This window comes from Eubalaena glacialis, chromosome X (genome assembly GCF_028564815.1).
Source record: "Eubalaena glacialis isolate mEubGla1 chromosome X, mEubGla1.1.hap2.+ XY, whole genome shotgun sequence".
NCBI lineage: Eukaryota > Metazoa > Chordata > Mammalia > Artiodactyla > Balaenidae > Eubalaena > Eubalaena glacialis.
In genome coordinates, this window is record NC_083736.1 from 42,659,626 (window position 1) to 42,683,675 (window position 24,050).

The window sequence follows — 24,050 nt, forward strand, 5'->3', positions numbered from 1 at the left end:
TAATTATGGCAATAAAATAGGAAGAGCTTTAGTTCCCAGCCTGACCCTGCCTCTGCTGGAGCCATGTCAACAAGGCGTTCTCAGAACAAAGAAGAGACGTGATTTGGTACCATTTCCCATCAGCAGGTGTCTGGACAAAACATCAATGTGAATAAGGGTCAAGTGCAGTCCTGTGTATCTTGATTAAATTACTTAATATTAAATAAAAGGTCTGGGTGGTATTTTTTAAAATCTGACTCATCCAGCTCTAATTCAAATAGCTCCCCTCACCCCGACCCTTGAATGGATTTTTAAAAAGTAATTTCTCTCCCTGGGGTGGGAGAACCCTAATGAGCTGAAAGAAATTTTTGCTTTTAAATTGTTCTACCTGATGTTTTTGTAAATTATATTATTAAATGACTCTGGAGTCACTGTTAATGACAAGATTTGTTTTTGCTTTGTTATGATGTAGTTCAATTGCATGGTTTAGGGAAAAGCTAGTCTACATACAAAAGAACACAAAGACTATGAAGGAAACTATAGCGAGCTCAAGAATCTTAGCAACTAGCCAACACTCAAAGCCTGTTAAAGATGATTGCAGGCCGGGAGAAGTCACAGGCAGAGACCAGGTTTAAAGTGTTTCTTTTAATCCTAAGGCACATTTTTAACATCTAAAAAAAATCTGTTGCTGTGATTTTTAGATCTAATTTTAAAACTAAAAATTTTCAAGCATCTAACTTAGGGGTCAGCAAAAAACTTTTCTGTAAAGACCCTGATAGTAAATAGCTCAGGCTTTATGAGCAGCTAGTTGTTCACTGCTGTTACAACTCCTCAGCTCTGCGTGAAAGCAGTCACAGACAGTATGCAAATGAGTGAGTGGAGTGTGTGCCAATAAAACTTTATTTACAAAAAACAAGCAGTAGGCTGGATTTGGTCCAGGGGCTGCCGTAATTTGTCAGTCTCTGTTCTAAATGAAGTTGGAGAGGAACAGCTTCCACCCAGAACAGAACCTCTCTGTAAGGGAAAGAAACAGACTAAGAACAGGATCATACTGCATTCTTCTACTAACGGACAATACTTCTAAAAATACAAAACAAGATGAGCTCACCCAGTTAATCTTTTTATTTTGAGTTTTGTTAAAAAAAAAAAAGCTTTGAGAAAAATGTGTTAAATATCAGTAAAGGGCAGGAAAACATGTAGCTAGCTTTATAATATCAATCTAAACATATACACAAAGGCAAACATTAAGTAAAATGCTAGGGAAAGGGAGCACTTTGGGGGCCTAACTCCAGTTTTTCTTATTGCACATAAAGGTTGCTGATAACTCCAAGTCTTCACTTTTTCACAGTTAGACATACTTTAATATTATTTTATATAACATGTTTATATAACATCCTATGTTAATTTTATAAAGCCACCAGTTTGCTACTGTTGAATGGAAGTAAAAGACAAAAATTTCCCCAATTACAGTATGTAAGCTCTCTATAAAAAAAATTCCCCAGAAGGTCACATCAGCCCATATTAAATTCATCCTATTCTATTTAAAAAACTGCTTTTCAGCTATTAAATGAATCTTGGTGGCCTTCCCATTTAATCATTTTAATGGACATAGTAAAACTTCCTAAGTAAGAAGTACCAGATGTATTTTATGTAAAAAATAAAAAACCTAGGAGGTGACCCTACCATGAAGTCATACTTCGAATGAGTGATTTCAGTGACAAATTCCAAATCCATAGACTTAACACCCACATGACTGAAAATCATCCCACTGCTTCTCCAAAGCCCACAGCTGGAATAATCACAACTAAAGTCAACCCCCAAATGTCCATGCAGCTAGATACTCACCCAGTAACACTGGGATCTTAACTTTTTTGAAGTGCTTTAGACAGCAGATGTAGTTCTTCATGCTGTTTCCAAGTCCTTTTCCACCTGAGTTCCCCCAACACATACAGGCCCAGATAATTTTCCACTGGCCAAGAGTTGAGCTGACCATGACATGTGGCAGTTCTGTGAACCCATTTGAAAAGGTGGCCATCAGGATGAGAAGGTAACCACTCCCTCTCCCGAGCACTCTCATGTCTGCTACACACCTTTACAAAGGGCAGCAGAACAGGCAGCCCTTCCTTCTCATCTTTTCCCAGGCTCATGTAGCAGAAAACTGGCTGCCTGTGTGTGCCATGTGGGCCATGGTTAGACTATACCCTGCTTACAAAAATAAAACTGACATCAAAAACTTTGGTTTTGCTCTTTACAATTTCTGCTAGCACTGGTTGACAAGATGGGTTTGTTAATTTATAAAAACTCTGCTTATGAAACTTGGAACTGGAAAAAAAATGGTTTCTTTCTAGGTCTCGTTTTGAAAGGATTGTCAAAGAGCCTACTTGCTTTTCCTCGTTAGACACTAGCATTGGTTTCCAGAATATTTCTCTGTAGATTGTTCTTATTAGGTTTTAGAAAGAGGGAAGGTCTTTTGAGGTATCCACATGGTGAAAGCAGCATTCAGGTGGGTCGTTTCTAAACTCTAACTCTTGGCCACTAGATGCCCTCAATTTACTGTATCAGAACGCAGCAATTGACACTGGTGAGCCAGATTCTCACTTAAAAAAAACAACAGAAGGGATCAGAATTCAATGATACCAGTCTACTGTATTTGACAGACTAGCTCCTACACTAATTCACCTACAGAAGCAACATCAAAAAGCAGGCACCAAACCTGTCAAGTGTCCCATTTCTGAAGTGGAATAAGGAGTCATATACTTACTGAATCAGAAAGCTGACTTTCCAGATGCTCTCAGTCCAGATTGCATTTTACAGCAGATGGGAAAATCAGCTTTCTGATCTACCTCTTAGAACTCGCAATGGGTACCAAGGTAGGTTTCCAAGCGGATGATTTTCCCCTTTGATGAGTTGCTTGTTTGCCCTGCCAGCAACCTCTCCTGAGCGCATCAGCGGTGTTTCTACATTTAGCAATCATTTTGTTCACATTAAATAGCTGACATGATAACGTTAACTTCCACTCTGGACATAGAAAGGGAGAGCTATGATGGGGGGTGGGGGGGTGTGCGTGAAACAGACTTCTGTTTTGGAAAGAACCACTACTTCTTTGCCCGAGACTGAAACGTTCGCGGATAGCTGAGATAACATTTTTTCAGGTTTTCTAAAGAGATTTAGAACCATGAAGGACATTTTCAGGTCTAGAGAACACGGCCTAAAGAGCTCCTTGCTGTTTGCTTGATGAAACATTTGATGTCGCAGCGTGATTTTGGGCTGCAGGGCATCAATGCTTCGTCTGGTCACTCTGACTCCGATGGTCAGAGGCCATTTAATCACATACGCCCTTCCTATACCTGTTTCCTAGGAAGAAATACAAAATTTCTTTAAATTCCAAATTTCCTTCTTTAGTTCAGTTCTCCTTGTAGTCCCCAAAAAAGAGTATGAAAAGGAATTGCAGGCGCTTTTGTCTTTCCTGTGTCGGTGCTATACAAAAGTTTGCATCTCCTTAATTACCTGCTACCGACACCACCGCCACGTGACAGCAAAGTGATCACAACTTTCCACTTAATATGGGGCCTCTGCTCAGGCAATAAATGGGCCCATCCTTATCCTGAGGAGTCCAGCGTGGATGCAGGCATGGGGACAAGCAAAGTGTGAAGAGAAAGAAAGTTCACTTGACTGCAATGGGGACTATTAATATAATCTCAGGTTAAACTGCAAAGATACCATCTCAGAAAGCTTCACATTTGATTAGTCTGCAGCTCAGTTAAGACAAAACCCCTTTTTTCCCATAGATGGGGGCAAAGATGACAGGTTTTTAATCCCCCCCGCCAAACATACACTCAAGTCGCCCATCTCTCCTTCTCACGCTCTAAGGTTTTCAAAAGTGACCTTTTAGGTTGCACTTTAAGAGGTACATTCTTGACTTCTGCAAAGATTAGCATGAAACTCACAGCTGCCCGGTCTGTATTACTGATCAACAACTGTTTGTTCCACATGACTAACAACTAAAATAAAACGTTCTTTGCTAGGCCATTCTTTAAGGTTCCAAATAGGGTCCACTGCCAGTTCTAGACTAGACGCTCTCGACCCTAGCTGTGCATTAGAATCCTTGAGGATCCAGAACAAAGCATGGCAGCCAGGGCCCACCCCAAACCTACTGAATCTGAATCTCTGAGGGTAGGGCCCTGGCATCAATATTTTTAAAAACTGGCCAGGTAATCCTAATGTGCAGCCAGGGTTGAGAACCTGTGCTCTAGAGCATTCGACTACTGAACTGTCATCCCCCCAACCCAGAACAAACATGTTTATAAGATGACTTGGGATTACTCTCTCAGGGGAACTTTCTTTAGCTGGATGCACCATTACTTAGCAGTTTCGATCTGATTTCTGCCAGACTGGCAACAGATACTCAGCCTTGAGTGAGGTGGTTTCAGGCCTTCGTGGCACCCTACTTTTTTGCCACTCAGCACAGGCATGATGCTTCTGAGAGGTGGAAGCATGTTGATGAGTGGACTCACTTCCCATGACCCCTGGTAAGGTCAGGATTAATCTCCACATCTTGCAAACAAAAATTAGGACCACAAGTCAGTGGCTTACTCTGATCCACTGAATAAAAAATCCAACTACATAACTACAAACCTAGCTCACTTTTGGTCTTAGCAAATCTCCATTTACTTATATTTAAGTAGGTTAGAATAAAATGTTTGCAGTGAAGAGGACAAAGCCCATGGATGACCATAAAATCAAAATGGACTTTAGTGTAGATACGAAGGAAAGAGGGGAAAAAAATGATTCAATTATATTATATTGAACCATATGAAATTGCCATATCTATTTTTTTTAAATGGTTGAATGTCAGCAATTTCATATGGCTCAACCTAACAATAAAATTTTCCTGGTTTGCACAAATTATCAATTCAAAAACAAAGTATCAAGCAATGTCTTATTTAAAGATTAACCATTAAAAATGCGAGTCAAGAAGATTCAATGACTGACTTCATTATGGCTGTCCTAGACTGAACTGGGCCACTATTTTGTCTGCCATAATAAGAAAAATGGCCACATTTTATGAAAGCATTTTTTAGAAACTGGGTTTTCAAATATACTAGCACTGAAGCATAGAGACACGGGGAGAATCTCAAACTTGGTTTCCAAGAGTTCTCTCAGTATTTCACCTACTGCAGGTGCGGGCAGGTGGAGCGGCTCATCCACAAAGAACCCAAACTAAAAACCTAAGTTTGAAACCACACTTACACATGAAGCTGGTGCAAGGCTCCCCAGATACCAAGAAAATGGCCCTTCTCTACATGGCATTCAATGTCAAGACATCTGGATTCCTAATCTGTCTATAGTAGACAGAACCTTCCATCAAGTTGAATAATGCTGAACTTTTCATTGACTTGCCTCTGATTCCCCATGTGGCCACTGAAATCTCATGTATTTATTAGCTCAAAGTTTGGAATTCTACTCAGTCATTAGAATACTATCTTGTATTTTCTTTGCAGTTAGTTTTGTTTGCAGTGAGATTTCTTCCCTCTGAATACTAGCCTGTTCTCTCTTAGGCTTCTTACTGCCTTCTCTTCCCTAGATAAAATTGCACCCCACAAACTGTGGTGTCATTTCTAAACCCACAATAGAATCCAGTCCTATTAATCGTTTTCCAGGCAGTCAGCTCATATGGGAGCCTTCAAGAACCGACTGATTTTTGCAGTGATATCACCATCAGTTTCTAGACAGTTTCTCCTGTCCTCAGATTAATTAAAAACAACAGTATAACACTATTTTGCCTTTGGTTTCAAACATTTCAGTAAATTCTTCTTTATGGAGATTTCCAGAGAAGGAACTGGAATTCGTTCCCCCATGTTGAAATGTTCACGGACATATTTTCCAATCTTCAGTCTAGAGGAAACACAGGTAGCCAAAAAGGGCAGGAATCCTGATGGGAGGGTACAGTCATGCAGCCTCGCTGCTGGAGCCTCCACTCGAATTGCTTTTTCATGTTTTCTGTCCCGTTTAACACCAGCTTCTCACAATCCTTGGAGGTCCAATCTCAATTGCCTTCCTTCACGGTCTTTTTCTAGCCTGTTTCCCCCTTGCTATTCCTACAACCAGCTAGACCTGCATCGCTGTGTCTGGATATGAAGCCTCTCCTGGGAAGAACCCCCAGGAGTTCGTCAACCTGCCACACCTTGTTCAGATCTGCAGGTGAATGAATGAAGAGAGCATTAAAGCATGCTATTAGTTTGTTTGTTTGTTTAACTCTGAACAGCGTACTACTATGTGAAAAAAGTGGGAATACGTCTGCATTTGTCTTGATTTAGAGACACTTCAGCCCCACCAGCTGCATCTTGGGTTAAATTTTAAATGTGAAGATATCTTCAGACCCCAATAAAATAGAAGTGTTAGTTCCATTCAGTCAAGGCCCCACCTCAAGCTCGCGGCCATCCTCACCCCGCCAGTGGGCCTACCCCGTCACTCAGGGCTCGGGGTGGGGGGGAGTCACGCGTTATCCTCCAGGGGAAACACCAGGCGGGTGCCCCGGCTGGAAACCTTCTGGTCTCCCATTCCCAGGTCTCGTTCCAGCACCTCCTCGGAGCTGCCCTTCGTTCTCCGACTGACCTCGACGCTCGTGGGGGCCGTGTGGGAGCCCGAGGAGCCGTTCGCAGTCACTGTGCTGTCCCCGTAGGTCAAGGTGAGGTCGCCCTCGGTCAGGATGAAATCAGAGTCTTCCTCTCTCAGCGGCTCTTGGTTCTGAAAAGTGCAACAAACACCACGAACATCAACGACAAATGGAAGACCACTGTTTTCCCGGGCTGAAGCCCACCCCAACCTCAGCTCCTCATCTGAAAAGAGGGATCATAAAACTTGCCTGCCTTGAGCCTCTAGCATGATAACTGGATGTAAACTGTAGAGTGCTAGTCAATGTAAGGCTGGTGCTGAACCAGCACTTCAAACACCAGAAAGCAGTTCTGATTTTAAATGCCTGACAGCTTGGGGACAAAAAGTGACAAAAGGGAAGAAAGGGAGATCAGCTCCAATTTTCGGCTTCCCAACCCACAAAGGTAGGAAGGAGTAAGGTCCCTGGGCAAACCTACAAATAGGTTTCAGGTCCTCTCTTCTTTGGGAAGGTCTTCCGGGGGTGGAGGTGGCCTCCTGCCCTGTACAAACCACCCTAAACCCACCTGGTTTACAGCTGAACTACTCTTTGTCCTAGTCAGCAATTCAGGGAAGAGGATAAGCCATAATTAGGGTTTCCTTCCTGTCCCCACAGAAACACCCTGATGGGAAGGAAGGCCTCAGGTGGATGAAGCGAGGGACAGAGAGGGAGGGGACGTTTTCTCGAGCATCTATTATACGCCTGCCAGGAACGTCACAGAAGCTCTCATTTGATCCTCACCCCTTCCCTATGAAGGGCACAAACACTCAGGTCACAGAGAAGAAAACCTGAGAGAACCCATGGAATTTGCCCGTGGCTGTCCAGCTGCTTGGAAGCAGAGTTAGGATTTATGCTGTCCCTAGACTGGTTCTACCCACATAAAAGATGTGAAAAATCACCCCATCGGGAAGAGGACTGGTGGGGCATCTCATGCTAGGCAGCGGTGGTAGCAGAACAGACAAGGCTGAGCAAAGCAGGCTAAGTGGCAGCCACTTGAAACTACGAGACTATGGGAAGAGTGTCAGGAAGCAGCGTGAGGTCAGGCACAACCTTTCACCCTCCTATGGTTTAACAAGCAAAGCAAGGGGCGGTACACTCCCCGCGCCCCCGCTGCACGGCCGTCAAACACGGGGGACTTCTTCCTTGAATGGCAAACATATGCTTCCAAGCCGCTCCGGGTAAACGGTTCTTTCTCTCCTATTTCCCATCTACCTTCAAAGTGCATTTGCGGTCCTTTGGCCTCTACACGACAGGGTCTCCTTGGTGTGGGATGCTGAGCCTGCCTCCCTGACAGCCACGTGGCCCCCACTCAGTCTCGCTGCCCGAGGCTGGGGTAGATTCTCCCGTGTCCGGGCCGGGGATCCCCAGCTACGTGAGAAACCACCGAACAGCAGTGATCTCCTCCTCTTCCTGGCGCCCTTCCTTGCGCTGCTGACCTCTTAGGAGGTGCTAGATGAACGCCTGTTAAATGCACCGACCCAGGGAGGACCCGTGGGTTCTGCCTACCTTGCCTCTCCTATCCTGGCCCATCTCTGGGCACGTAAGGGTGACAAGCACATGCTTGTTTTCTGCATTGTTTCTCAGTGACGTCGGCTTCTCCACTCTCCAGTGTGACTCCACTTAACCAGGGCTCCGGCTTTTTTAACAGGCAAGCACGCAAGTCCTCTTGATTGCTGCCTCCAACCCTCACCGGAATGAGGCAGGGAGCAAATGTACAGTTCAGTAAACATCCTCGACTCGGGCAGAGCATAATTCTAAAGCTCACTCCAAACTCCCCAATTTCCTCCTCCCCATTAGTAGTTCTCAAAGTCCTGAAACTCCAACTGCTCCATGATGGTTTTCTTAACAACAGATGACATCATGTTCCCTGTTTTAGCACGTTCCATTTCTCCCGTTCATACATGTGCTAAGTAATGTTTTTGTTCATCTCTGTCAAAATCTCTCTCCCAGGGCTCCTTAGCTCCCAATGTTCAGGAGAAGACTCTCCTGGCACGTATTTTGCTGTTTCGAGGTTTGGAGCCACACGGGGACAGAGAGGAATACAGAACAACTGCATGTGCGGGGAATTCTGCAAATGGAGCCAAGCCCCTCCCTCCCCAGCAGCACAGAGGAACCCCCAGATGGAAGTTCCGGCGTGGCCCACTCTGACCCCTCGCAGTGGGAAGCAGGGCCAAAATTCACTGACAGGAGAAAACAAGACTGGATGTTGTCCCATTCCATGATGAAGCTCACAAGCCCAGACAAATAGAACCCCAGGAAAGGTCACTCAGAAACAAGGACGTAGTAAAACCCAGTGGAGAGGGATTTACAGATGGAAGCTTAAGGAATGTTCTATGCTGACGACAAAACTATCCCACACTCTCCAATTCCAGATGACAGGATTGACAAAAGTTTTGTTCAGCTGAAGGTTTGTGTAATTACATAACTAGCTGTCCAGTGAGGGCTGCTATGGAAATGGAGTGAAATAACCCTGCAAACACCTGCAAGCAAGAGTGTCGTGGGAATGTGTGCATTTAAATATCCACAGATCATTTTCATTAAGTGGAAGAACAGTTTTCTAGGCGGTTTTCAAACCTAAATTTTGTTTAGAGTTAGTGGAAATGACGAATAACGAACATTTTCCATATCTCCCAAAGAATCTTGGTGAAGTATAAAACGCCCTACAGGTGATGAGGGGGGCACCCAAAAGTGTGTCAAACAGCCCAGAGAATGGCTCATCTGATGCCCTCATGTGGCACTAGACTCCACATGGAGCCCCCTCCATTCTCTCACCTCTGGCTTTCTCAGTTAAACTTCCAAAGACTCTCTGCTCTCACTCTCTCAGCAGCAGGCCTCTCTGTGTCTGGAGGAGGCTGGGACCCCAGTCAGGACCCCAGCCCAAGGCAGTAGCGAAAGAATGGAGGGTGGTTCTTGCCTGTAGCCCAAGTCACCGCATCTTGGGTTGGCTGTGGGGAGTCCACAGCCCAAACATTACCCCAGGAAGCAAACCTTGGGCAGGCTCTGGAAGTGGTGAGGGGAGCACTTTCAATTTAAGTCCCTGGAAGTATACTGAGTTTATGCTGAGTTCAAAGTAGGCCAGATACCCCTAACTGATGTGTGAGGAATAGTTGGTAAGCTTCCAATTAGGTAAGGTTTTTATAAAGTTTTCATAGTGGGTTAGTTACTTTACTATTACAGAGACATGAAAAGTGACCCTTGTAAAACCTAAGTAAGAAGGAAGGCTTTAGAAATTGGTTAAAAGAGACTAGAGCTAGAAGGCAAAGAAACACATAAGCCCAGTGAAACAAAATCAAACAGTGTAATCAGTTGATGATGATAAAACACATCCAAATGGCCCACACTGTCACTTTACACAGAGGTCCAAACTGAGCAAACTATTCAGCATTCAAAAAAAGACAGATTTATTAAATAAAATGGGATGGGAAATTATAAAACTAACTTTTTAATCTATTGGTCTGTATCCTTCCAACATAAAAGAAAAGGTAATTAGCATTATTACCTAGGCTCATATTCCACTAAAAACTCACCATAAGCATTAAAAATCACTTTACAAAACCGGGAGCAGTTCTAAGGAAATGGTGCTCTTGGCATCTGACCCATTTTTTGTAATTAAAAACAGTTTATCAGAGGTGGCACGGGAATTCCATTTGTATATGGGGAGGGGCTGGGGAGGCTGGAAGCCTCAACTATCTTTAAGAGAAGGAGACATTGATGTTGTTCTCTGTCACGTTTGGTGGAAATTCAAAGCAAAGGCCATAGCAGAACTGCAGTGTTACCATGGCAACCCGGCCATGCTGTACTTACGTCGTACACCTGGGGACTGGTCAGACATCGAGCGAGCAAGCCACACCAGGCTGGGAGAGTGGTGGTTAATGGGGGGCCACTGTGTGTGAGGATGGGCTTCAAGTAACTTTAAAAAGAGAATTAAGGAAAAGTGCCTGCAAAGAAAACACACCCAACAAAATGTGTTTAGAAATCCCAAAGAGTAAATCATCTGGCATTCTACCCCCAAAAAGCCTCTTTTCCCCCATTTTGCCAGTACAATACAGAAAGTACCTGTAGTCTGCAACAGTCTGAATCCAAGATTAAACTATGTCCCATCAGCCTTAAATGTTAACTGTTAACTTTCAGGTTGCGGGTTCCTCATTTTCAGTTAGAAAGAATATCTGATTAATTAGAACACCCTTCTGCCTTCTTTGTTATGCTGAATGAGAATTTTGGTTTTGATCAGCCTTCCAGCTTTTGACACACAACCAGCTCATGTTTTGGAAACAGGAAATCGTGTAGCTGGAGTGGAGATGTTACAGCCCCTGGGTCCCCCCCCTCCCCAGAGGTCACATGGTGGAAATGTTCGAGGCGGACAGGACCTGAGAGGACTCGGCAAAAGGCAAAACGGTTTCCCGACAGTCACTCAGACCTCAACCTCCCACCTTCCCATACAGGACTATTCTTCCCTCTACCCTCTGCCTCTCTCCCAGACTCTCCAACACAGTTTCTCCACCTCGACACTAGTGGCATTGTGGGCCAGATCACCCTTTGTCGTAGGGGGCTGTCCTGCATTGTAGGATGTCTAGCAGCATCTCTGGCCTCTACCCACTAGAGCACTCCCAATCCTTCCCTCAGGTGTGACAACAAATATGTCTCCTGACATGGCCCAGTGTTCCCTGAGAAGCAAACTTGCCCTCAATTGAGCACCCCTTTCTAACATGAAGGTCAACTGTTCTGTGGAGACCGGCTCAGGGTTTGCCAACCTACAGATATTTGTGCTGCCAAATGTGCAGCCCTGTGTCACATTACGATGGAGCTGGGACCATTTCTGATACCCAGAGCCGAAGCAATGTGGAAAAGGTGGAGACCTACAGGGCCACCTCAAATGCAGGAATGGCCAAGAGACTTTAAAGGCAGGTGAGAAGGAGTCACAGCTGTCTGTACCCAAGCGGATGACTGCTCCAAGCACCATCACTTCCTGTCTTCATTCAGAGCAGCACGAGAGAGAAAAGGCTTCTCTACAGGAGGAGATGGAAGGGTGACCCCTGGGTAAAATTCTGACTGGGAATTACTCATCAAAGGAGGATGTGTAGGCTCTGCTGGGACTCTATAAGCAGAACAAGCCCCCTCTGACTGCTGTCCTCATTCCTAGAAACAGCCCCTACAGGCCTATCAGTTTTCTTGTGTCTTCAGCTCAGAAGCTGACAGCAGCTGCATTTGCAGAATGACTAATACAAAAGAGCTCCGGGGAACCCAGAGGCTACCTTTCAGTACCCTGTCTTGGGCAGTTCAAAGACAAGCTCGCTCTTCCCAAATACAGCAGGCCCTCTAACAACTTCTTTAAAAGAGAAAAAATATTTACAGATAGATTTTAAATATTCAGATTGTTGGAAGGGCAAAAATGAAATATCAAGCCTCCCTCCCACCCAGTCTTTCTGGTAATTTACCATTACAACTTTATAGAATACAGTTTTTTTCGCCTATTTCCTGATTTATAAACTGTAGTCAGCTTTTAGCTCCCTCTTATGAAGGATGGTAAATTTAATTCATTTACATTCCTGCCTCTTTTCAATTTTTTTCCTTTCTAATTTTTATTTATAATTAATTTTATACTGTAGATATATAACATTTGCATTCTCTAACTAATAAGCAAATATCTGCTTTGTCTATGGATTGAGCCTAATGTTAAAGACCAATAAGCAGTACTTGTAATAATATAATTTATGAATATTATTCACTGTAACCAAGCAGAGTGGTTGGAATACTATTAAAGGAAATGTAATACAATGTCATTTAAACTTTGTTAGAAGACAACATTTGAGTATCCTGCAAAAAAAAAGATCTTCTTTTAATTTCTTTTTGATCTTGTTCACTTCTTCTGGGTTATAACAAATCACTGTCCCCTTAGTTGGATTTTGTTTTGTTTAATCCTTATGTTATTTTCCCCCCTTCTTATAGAGTCTGCACGGTGCTAAACTTTCTGAATTCTTGCATGTCTGAAAGCCACCCTCCTTTTTTTTGCTCATTTTTGATTAACAGTTTGGGTATAGAATTCTAAGCTCAGAAAAATTTTTTTCATCCTAGGACTTTCATTTTGTTGATGGTTTCCTTTGCTTTGCAGAAATTTTTTAGTTTGATGTAAAAAATTTTACACGTGTTTATTTTTGCTCTTGTTGCCTGCGCTTTTGGTGTCAAACACAACAACAACAACAACAACAAATCAGTGCCAAGACCAATGTCAAGGAGCTTTTCCCCTTTGTTTTCATCTAGGAGTTTTATGGTTTCAGGTCTTACATTTAAGTTTTTAATTCATTTTGAGTTGATTTTTATGAGTGGTATAAGATGAGGTCCAGTTTCATTCTTTTGCATGTGGCTGTCCAGTTTTCCCAACACCATTTATTAAAGAGACTGCCCTTTCCCCATTGTGTTTCCTTGGCATGTTGGTCTTGACTCTATATGCAAGGGTTTATTTCTGGACTTCTTATTCTGTTCCTTTGATCTGTGTGTCTGTTTTTATGCCAATGCCATACTTTTTTGATTACTGTACCTTTGTAATATAATTTGAAATCAGGAAGTGTGATGCCTCCAGCTTTGTTCTTTTTCCTCAAGATGGCTTTAGCTATTTAGGTTTTTTCGTGGTTCCATACAAATTTTAGGATGGTTTTTCTTTTTCTGTGAAAAATACCATCAGAGTTTTGATAGAGATTGTACTGAACCTGTAGGTCACTTTGGGCAGTGTGGACATTTTAACACTATTAATTCTTCCAATCCATGAACACAGGTATCTTTCCGTTTACTTGTGTCTTCTCCAATTTCTTTTGTCAATGTTCTTTAATTTTCAGTATATAGATCTTCACTCCTTGGTTAAATTTATTCCTAAGTATTTTATTGTTTTTGATGCTACTGTAATGGAATTGTTTTCTTAATTTCTTTTTTGGATAGTTCATTGTTAGTATATAGAAATGCAACTGATTTTTGTATGCTGATATTATCTCCTGTAACTTTAGTGATTTAGTTTAAAAGCTTCAAACAATTTCTTGGTAGAATCTTTAGGGTTTTCTATATGTGAGATCATGTCATCTGCAGAGACAATTTTACTTCTACCTTTCTGATTTGTATGCCTTTTATTTATTTTTCTTGCCTAACTGCTCTGGTTAGGATTTCCAGTACTGTGTTGAATAGACGTGGCAAGAGTGCACACCCTTGCCTTGCTCCAGATCTGACAGGAAAAGCTTTCAGCTTTTCACCACTGAGTATCATGTTAGCTGTGGGTTTGTCATATGTGGCCTTTATTATGTTGAGGTACACTCCATCTATACCTAATTTGTTGAGAGTTTTTATCATAAAAGAATGCTGGATTTTGTCAAATGCTTTTTCTGCATCTATTGAGATGATCACATGATTTTTATTTTGTTAATGTGGTGTTCACATTGATTATGTGGCATCCCCCAGGGATAAATCCCACTTGATTATGATGTCTGATCCTTTTAATGTGCTATAGAATTCAGTTTTTTAGTATTTTGTTGAAGATTTTTACATCTATGTTCACCAGGGATACTGGCCTGTAATTTTCTTTTCTTGTAGTGTCCTTGGTGGGCTTTAACATCAGGGCCATGCTGGCCTCAAAAAATGAATTTGGGAGTATTCCCCCATCTTCAATTTTTTGGAAGAGTTTGAGAAGGGTTAATTCTTTCTTTTTTTTTTTGGCTGCACCGCACGGCTTGTGGGATCTTAGTTCCCCCACCAGGGATTGAACCTGGGCCCTCGGCAGTGAGAGCCCGGAGTCCTAACTACTGGACCTCCAGGGAATTCCCGGACTAATTCTTCTTTAAATGGTTGGTAGAATTCACCAGTGAAGCCATATAGTTCTGGGCTTTTCTTTGCTGTGAGGTTTTTAATTACTGATTCAATGTCCTTACTTGTATTGGTCTGTTCAGATTTTCTATTTCTTCATGATGCAGTCTTGGTAAGTTGCATGTTTCTAGGAATTTATCCATTTCTTTTAGGTTATACGATTTTTGGTGAATAATTGTTCACAGTAGTCTCTTATGAGCCTATATATTTCTGTGGTATTAGTTGTAATGTCTCCTCTTTCATTTCTGATGTTATTTATTTGAGTCTTCTCTTTTTCTTAGTCTAACTAAACGCTTATCAATTTTGTTCATCTTTTCAAAAAACCAACTCTTAGTTTCGTTGATCTTTTCTATTGTTTTCCGAGTCTCTATTTTATTTATTTCTTCTCTGGCCTTTGTTATTTCCTTCCTTCTACTAATTTTGGGCTTTGTTTGTTCTTCTTTTTCTAGTTCCTTGAGGAGTTAAGTTAGGTTGTTTGAGATCTTTCTTTTTTCTTAATGTATCACTTAATGTATCACTTATCACTATGAACTTCCCTCTCAAAACTGCTTTTGTTGCATCCCATAAGTTTTCGTGTGTTGTGTTTCCATTTTCATTAGTCTCAAGATAATTTTTAAATTTCTCTTCTGATTTCTCCATTGACCCATTGATTGTTTAGGAGTGTGTTGTTTAATGTCCACATATTTGTGAACTTTCCAGTTTTTCTCCTGTTACTGATTTCTAGTTTCATACCATTGTGGTCAGAAAAGATACTTGGTATGATTTCAATTTTCATAAATTTGCTAAGACTTGTTTTGTGACCCAGTATATGATCTATCCTGGAGAATGTTCCATGTGCACTTGAGAAGAATGTATAGTCTGTTGTTGGATGGAATTTTCTGTATATGCCTAAATGTCATTTAGTCTAAAATGTAGTTCAAGCCCAATGTTTCCTTATTCATTTACTGTCCAAATGATCTATCACTTTAGCATTCTGTCGCTCTCCTGTGAACTCTCTCCAATTTCCTCTACATCCTTTCCAAGCCCAGTGAGTAACATGCATTCTGAATTACAATGTAGACAAAGTTCATATGACTTAAAAAAAATCCCTGGGGGTTCTATTTTAGTTAATAGCAAACAAGGTAATTTGAACCATTTTTTCCACTGAGGCTAACTAGAAAAGCTGGGAAAATAAAACACAACAACATTTTCTGCTTAATGGCATCAGAAAGCTACCATGGCAGTGAAGAGGGCCAGAGTCTGGAAAAGGAAATCCAAGAGGTGAGCCCTGCACACGGTGAGCCACGTTTTCCCTAAAAGCACCTGAGAAGCTAAGCAGAGCATCTGGCAGACTCACAAAAACAGAGTGAATCTGACAAAAACTGGAGTCCAGGGTCTTCTGAGGAAGTCTACATAAATACTCTAGGCTCTAGGTTGGAACCCTAGAAGAAAGGGCACACAGAAAACAGACTAACCCTCACAGGAACTGAAGCCCAGATTCATATCACCTTTATTCCCGATTGGATTAAAGTGATCTGGAATTGCTAATTCCCCTAACCTTGCCACTGACCAGATGTAAGGTAAATCATCTCTGAAAGATGAAAGATGATAACCTCATCTAGAGCATCTCAAATTATCTCTATACTTTTTCATTGCTCATGTCTGTCACTTACTTAAAAAAAAAACAAACACAGATGTACAGAAGGTAAACAATAAAGCTCCTAGAAGATATCATAGGAAATTGGCTTTATGACTTTGGAGTAGACAAAGATTTCTAAAACAGAACACAAACAATAATAACCAGAACAGATAAGATCAAGAAATTCGATTGGATCTTTTGTTCATCAAAAGATTCTATCTAAAAGTGAAAAGGCAAGTCACAAGTAGAGAAGATATTTTTTTATCACATATAACTAGCAAAATACTCATATCTAGAATACATAGGAACTCTTAAAATCGGTAATAAAAAGGCCAATGACCCAAGAGAAAAATGGGCAAGAGACTTGAACAGGCACTTCACAAAGGAACATACCAAAGGGCCAGTAAATATATGGTAAGGTGCTCAACCTCATTAGTCACTAGGTAGATGCAAATTAAAACCACAAAGGAGTATAATCTATAAAAATATTGAATCACTGTGTTGTACACCTGAAACTAATATAATATGTAAATCAACTATACTTCCATTTTAAAAAACCACAATGAAATACCACTATAAATCCACTAGAAAGGCTAAAATTAACAAGACTGGCAATACCAACCGTCAGTGAGGATGTGGAGCAAATGGAACTCTCATACACTAGAGGTAAGTATGAAAAGTGGTACCACCATTTTATAAAACTGTTCGACACCATCTTCTAAAGTTGAACCTTTGCACGTCCTATGACTCAGCAATTTCACTCCTGGGTGTATTCCCAACAAAAATGTATGTAAACATGCACCAAAAGACATGTATAAGAATGTTCATAGCGGTATTTTTCATCGTAGCTCCAAATTAGAAACAATCTACATGTTCATCAACAGGATGATAAATAAATTATGATATATTCATACAATGAAATACTATGCAGCAATGAAAATAGATGAACTAGAGCTACAACATGGATGAATCACACAAATAATGTCAAGCCAAACAAACCAGATACTAAAATATATACACTCTATAATCACATTTATACAAAGTTCAGAAACAGGTAATATTATTAAGTGTTGCTAGAAGTCAGGAGAGTGGTTACGTTTGGGGAGGAGAAAGGGGCAGTAATTGGGTTATGGCATGAGGGGAACTGGTAATTTTGTGTTTCGTGACCTGTTTGGTATTGAGCGTACTTATTTTGCAATAACTCGCTGAGCACTTATGATTTATGTACTTTCCTATACGTATTCTTTACGTCAATAAAAAAATTTTAAACACTTTCAAAGTCTCCAAAGACCATATATAAGCTACCTATGCATTTGACCGCTATGTCAACTTAAGAAACCATGAAAGTGTAACTTTTTGGTTTTTAATTTTTCACCTGGGGCCAAGTGAATCTACTAGAACAGAGTCTGCCTTGCATGTGGTCCAGTTAAGGCCAGGATCAGACTTGGCCAGACTCGGTTCAGCCAATAGGAATCATCCTCTCCACATGGATTAACTGGCCAACTTCCACTTCCCTTCCTGACCACAGCATGGTTCAAGTGGAATTTTAACTAATTCACCTACACAGGCATATTTCCCTTGGACACAAAGCTCTGAAGAGCCACGTGAGTCTACCAGGCTGTGGACTGGCTACCCTAATGATGTGCAAACATTCCTCTTGGCCAGAAAGATGCTCGTTATGACTGCCTGTGGTTGAATGATCATTGCATGTGTCCCAAGAGAGGACTGACTACACCTGTAGCAGCAAGCACACATCTTTCCTTGGTCATCAGAAGTCATTCACTGACAACTCAACAAGAGGATTTCATCATTGATGCTTCACAAATACAGGGAATCCTCTTAAAAGGATACTTGTGGTCAAAGCTGTACCACAGCCTGAATAGCCATGCACTCTCCTGCTTTGTCCGGTTTCCTCTGGCAGTATCTGGACCATCCTAGGAACAAACAAGAAGAAAGATACTTAGGTGCAGAAAAGGGATTGAAATAGGGGGAAAAGCTTCCCTTTTAACCATAACCTTTAGAGATTTTGAGCTCAGAGTCAAACATCCTGTATCATCAAAATTTCAAAGATTTATCAGGAGGTAATATTTTAAAAGAAATCAAATAAATCCAAAAGGCAGACAAATCAATCCCCAAAGAAACAGGCTTGGTTATGTCTGAGGGTAGACCAACTCAATGTAGTACAAAATTTCTTTTGGCATTTTTACTGTAATTTTCCTCAGAGTGCCTTTTAGCAGGTTAATTACCCTAAAGTAGTCTAGATCCTAACAGGCCAAAATTGATTTATAGAGAAGATTAAAGAAAGCGTCTGTAAAACCAACTTTCCAGGTCCCCCACAGCTGGCCTGGGGAAATCACGCTTGGTTGAGTTTCCTGACAAACCAGCCAAGGGTTCTTTGTGGCCCTTACCCAGGCACCTGCATTGTGTTCCAGGCAGTTAGGAACTTGCCCTCCCAGCTTTAGGAAGCGGCGGGGGGCGGGGGGGGGGTGGTGGGCAGGGGAAAGGGAGCCAGAATCAGCATCTCTGTTATTTTCTCTGCCCTCAAGTAGTACGTTCCTTTACTACTCCTCTCATGCCTTTCCAACTCAAACATCCCCATCATTTCATTTTCAAAGTAACTGGCACAATCAAACATTCATTTGTGGTTTAGGAAATCTGTTCTGTGCAAGTAGGATAAGCAGCACAATTAATATTAAAAAGTGGACTGATGGCAGCAGTCTGAGGGCACTGCTGGGGTTCTACGTTGCTGGATGACAAGCTCTGAAAGTACAGGCTGCTTGTGAAGCGCAGCCATTTTTATCAGCCTCCTCTTGAATGTTCTAGGGAGAGGCAGCTCTACAAGTAAGGGGCAATCAAGAAGAACGAAATAGAAGTTGAGTCAACGATTACAAGTATGTAGTTCCAAATCTCAGTGGGTGTAAATTCTACCTGTAGTAGAGATGCCAAGAAGGAGTCAGAAGTCTCTGAGAAGGTAAGATACAGACAAGCATAGGGAGGGAAGTTAGCAAGCACTATTTAAATTCCTAATATTTCCAACGGCAAAGATGACTTTTAAAAACAGAGTCCCCCATGGTATTTGAGGAATGTTTAGTGACATATATGCAAATGGCTTAGTTAAATGGGCCCTTCTGTGGATGAGGAAATAAAAAGGAGAGACCCCAGAGACCAACTTTATTTCACATTTTAATAAATCACGTAGGGAAAAGGGGGCACAGAAATGTCTCTATTTGCAGATAACAATCATTCCTTCGGGTAATTAATTGCTAGCCCAATGACAACTCTAGGGAGATTTCGAAATGCCACACGATTGAGTGGAGAAGTGGTAGATGACTTTTTTGAGAGATGACCGTTTCACGAAAAAAATTAGGTGCTTCTTTATAAAGTGATAGGCTCTAAGCTCTTGGTTCTAAGTGTCTGTAGAATCTTACTAAAGAAAAAACTAGCAAGATGATAAACATCTTCTGGAAAGACGCTATAAACCATTGGGCATAAGACAAGTTCCCCAAAGTCACTTTTGTCTGCTCTTCCACTAAAATAACAATAAAAATGGCAAACCCCTATTCTGTCATCCTAACCTCTGCATTATCAAATCACAGTGCATTCTCATCACCTGCAACACTTAAGTTCTTGCCATCTCACCTTAAGGAAGCTACAGGAGACTGACCTATATAAGCCCCAAGAGGGACAATGAAAATGAGTAAAGCAAGGGAAAGGCTTTTTTTTGAAGGCAAATTAAGAAAAGGTCTTCTCAGGCTACAAAGAGATATGCCTGCAGTCCACAAATAAGATAAAGCGACCTTGGAAATGTAAGATACTAAGAGCCAACCCTGAAAGGTTACAAATTCAGGGCAAATAAAAAGTGCAAATCTGTAACGGGGGTGTTAAATAACTTCTTATTCTAAGAGATGGGGCCAGAAGCATGATTATGTACAGGAAGAACTTGGATAAATCCACATATAGAGGCTTTGGGGAAATCGGGGAGGGTCTGTGGAACAGGACTGATTTTTTTAAGCTGACCCGGAAGACAACCAACAACTGCTTCCTAGCATGATTTGGGCGGCTACCATTCACAAGCCGGCCAGCCCTTCCTGCGGGCTCCAAGCAGGGGTCGGTGTGGGTGCAGGTGATCCTACGATAGGTGGGCCGCCTGCCTGGGCTGCCCAGAGAAAAAGCGGGGACTTGGCTCTCCCACCACGTCCTCCTCAAAACCTCCATCCCCACCAGGACGGTTCACACCCCCATGTCTTTAGTTCAGGCTGCTTCTAGAATCCAGAACACCCTTGCATACTCTCACCTTCTCCCACCCACAACACCTACCTGGCTGATCCCTATTCATCTTTCAAGGCTGTGCACAAGGTTGGCATCTCTGAGAAATGTTTCAAAGGCAATGGAGTGCTCCAAGAGGTGTAGGTGTAACCATCACAGGCTTTCTCAACAGACTACCTGGGTCCAAGTCCTAGCTCTACTCCTGACTGTGCCTTTGCCCTGCTGTGTGACTCTGGGCAAGTTTAAATTGAGACATAATCGACATATAACATTGCATGTTTAAGGTGTACACCAGTGTTGGTTTGATATGTTTATATATCGCAGTTTGATTACCACCGTAGGTTAGCTAATGCCTCTATCCTGTCACATAATTACCATTTCTATTTTGTGGTGAGCACAATTAAGATCTAGTCTCTTAGCAACTTGATAGTTTATAATATAGTATTGTTGACTACATTCACTATGCTGTACATTAGCTCTCCAGAACTTGTTTATCTACTAGTTGCAAGTTTGTACCCTTAAACATCTCCCCAAATCTCCCCCTCCCCCATCCCCCAGCTCCTGGTAACCACCATTCTGCTCTCTGTCCTTATGAGTTACACAAGGGATTTTAAAACATTTTACTGAAATTGTTAATAGAGAAGCCCCTTCAGGAAAATAAATACCACTAGCTCTGCTTATCACCAATTTTTGAGCATCAAACAATGAATGGCTATTTCTCCTGCATTCATTAAGCACCTACTGTGTGCCAGGTACCATGCTGGGTGCTGGAAACACAAAGAGGAATGAGACCCAGCATCTGCCACTTGAGGAGCACATTTCCAGAGGGGGAGACGACAGACAGATACATACGGGGTGAAGAAAAAGAAAGCAGATTAAAGACCTGGGGAGTGGCAAAAGGTCCTATTTTGAAATAATTTTTCTAGAACTAATGAATAATGATTTCTGGGTAGAGTTATATTTCATTCCATTCTTATTGTTAAGAGATGTATTTTTTATGTTAAGGTCATTACAATAATGAGAACAGCTTATTTTTTTTTCAGAGATAGAGCAGAATACTGCCCCTGCTCCCCAAAGATTTCTACATCCTAATCCCTGGAGCCTGAGTCTGTTAACGTTACACGGCAAAAGGGGCTTTGTGGGTGGACTTAAGGTTTTCCAGGTAGGCCCAGTATAATCACATGGGCCCTGAGAAGTAGACAAGGGGGGCAAGAGAGTCAGAGAGATGCGGTGGGAGAAGAGGCAGGAGAGATTCCGAGCATGAAGTTTTCATAGTTGGAAGTGGAGGGGGCCAAGAGCCAGGAAACACGGGTGCTTCTAGGACCTGAGCTTGACTCCCGGCCAATGGCCAGCAAGGAAACAGGACCTCAGTCCTACAAGCACATGGAAGGGAATTCTACCAACAACCTGAAGGAGCCTGGAAGTGGCTTCTCCCCCAGAGCCCAACCCCACTGACACCTTGATTTTGGCCTTAAGAGACCTAAAAGAGAGAAACCAATAGAGCCCACCAGACTTCTGACCTACAGAACTATAAGACTGTGTTGTTTTAAGCCACTGAGTTTGTGGCAATTTGTTAGAGCAACGATATGAAACTATGCAGAGCAAAAGAGTACATAATTGATGCAACCCGATTTGGGTCTTTCTCATGTCCCTGGGATGATGGGGCCAAGATTTCTCAGAAGGGGGTAACACAGGGTTTAAAAACAGGGAATTAAGAGCTCCACACTGCCTCCACCAGGGCTTCTCAAATTGTAAAGTGCACACAACCCTCCTGGGCACCCTGTTAAAGTGAACATTCTGATTCTGTGGGTTCAGGTGGGGCCTGAGAGTCTGCATTTCTAACGAGCTCTCTGGTGATGCCCAGGCTGCTGTCCACGGGGACACTTGGAACAGCAGGGGGAGGTTCACAGTCCCTCTTGGAGAAGCAGACAAGGCCCTCCACCATCTCGCCTCTGCCACTCTCCACCTTTATCCTTCATCACGTTGTCACCAAGCCCTTAAGGACAGAGATTCATCTGTTGTGTTTGCAAATGTATTCCCAGAGCCTGCAAGAATGTCTGAAATATAACAGATGCTCCATAAATATTTGTCAAATGAATGAATAAATTAATGTTAATTTTGAACTTCTAAGACAAAAAAAAAAAAAAGAATAGCAGAAAGGGAAATCAGGGGCCAAGGGAGGCAATCAGAGAAACAAAAAAGTGTGGTGGGGAAGGCAGTCAGAGAGTAGTAATCTGAGGAAAGGCACTTCAGCAACTGTTTGAAGTTAAAGATTTAAGGGACTGGATGTCAGATTTTAGCCTGCAAGGAAACTGGGGGAGGACCAAGGAACAAACAAATCCAACTTGCCCAGAAAGGTATATGTGAATGCAACTATAAACAGCTGAGTTTCTGCAGTTTTCAGGTACACACACACAGACACACACACACACACCCCCCACAAGCACAGTGGTTTCCCTTCCCCCACATTCCACTAATATCCTGCTTGTGACCTTGTCCTGCTGAGATGGCAGAGGCGGGATACATTCAGATTCGTGTTCCTAGCTACTCCAAAGCGGCCTCATCAATGAGCACGCTTCTGTAAACTTGGGGAAGGAAGTGAATGATGTGTCTGCATGTCCGGCCAACATAAATCTCAGCTGCATCTGGCATGAAAAATCCCCCCTTGAATGGGTTGGGAGGCCACCCCCAGGCCCAGGCAGCTTGCCTCCAGCTGGGCTTGTTTTTGTTTTGGTTGCAAAGTCACCAAGACCTCCGCAGAAACAAAGCAGCTGAGTTTTTTGTTTTGTTTTGTTCTAATGAGTCAAACTTGCCAGGGACATGAAGCTGAAGTCTATCCACAATATTCTTATGCTTCCCTCACATAGAGCCAAAAGTTCTGGCCAACAGCTCCCTTCCTTCGCCCACATGAGCTAATATTCTGTGGCTCTGTAGCCATGACTCTGTTTATAACCTTGGGCTTCTAGGACCGGTGAGGAAAATCGTGCTCCTTATAAATTGTGCTTTCCCATCAAATATCACTTTGTCTGTTTTTAGCAAGATGGGGAACAAACATCTGGACTTCCCCCACCTCTGATTTCAGTTTCATGACAACATTGAGCATGTGACCTGGATCCATTTCAGGGGAAGCTGCAAGGAACCCAGGGTTTCACCCAAAACTGAGAAGTCCATTTAGTTCTCTGTTTTACTGGTTTCTCATGACCACTGAGTGCTCCCAGCCCTGTTGTTAATGGCTTACTGGACCAAGAAGTCAGGCCAGGAGGACTTGGAGAAATGAGGCCCTTTCTGCATGAGGGCATGAGTCATTTTTCAGAAGGTGTCCTGAAGAACTGAACTTGAAGTTCGCCTTTTTTTTCTCCAGTCTGACAGCAATCTTGAAAGACTTTCAAAATGCCAACAGAACTGCCTTTGAGGGCCCTCTGCAAGACTGCGTATGAGGTTTGGAAGGAGGGCGGTTAAAGGGAAGGTGTGACACAGCTCCTGACCAGGGCCGGCCAAAGGGGCGCCACTGGGAGTGCAACGGAAGTGGCTGCCACCCGCCTGGTCAAAATTGGCCCAAAGGGCGGTTTCCAATGTTCACCCTGCCTGAGGCTGGGGGCGCTACCTTAGCTATCACAGCAAAATGGCTGGGGGCGGGGTGGTGTTGACCAACTTGGAACTGTCAAGATGAAATTGCCCCAAACCCTCAATATC

General features: G+C 42.5%; 1 protein-coding gene across 4 annotated transcripts in view; it reads right to left on the bottom strand.

Annotated features, from left to right (window-relative positions):
- Positions 1-839: 839 nt before the first annotated feature.
- SLC9A7 (solute carrier family 9 member A7) overlaps positions 840-24,050 on the bottom strand; it is a 142,357-nt gene continuing 119,146 nt past the window's right edge. For 2 of the 4 annotated variants that reach the window (XM_061178269.1, XM_061178271.1), the window contains 3 exons: positions 17,943-18,025; positions 10,436-10,541; positions 5,760-6,726 (listed from right to left, as the gene is read on the bottom strand). In XM_061178269.1, coding sequence (XP_061034252.1) covers positions 6,475-6,726; positions 10,436-10,541; positions 17,943-18,025 — 441 coding nt within the window. In that variant the 3' untranslated portion in view covers positions 5,760-6,474. Of the gene's footprint in view, positions 994-1,087; positions 1,987-5,759; positions 6,727-10,435; positions 10,542-17,942; positions 18,026-24,050 lie in introns of those variants that run through there. The other 2 variants (XR_009698899.1, XM_061178270.1) reach the window with 2 other exon arrangements.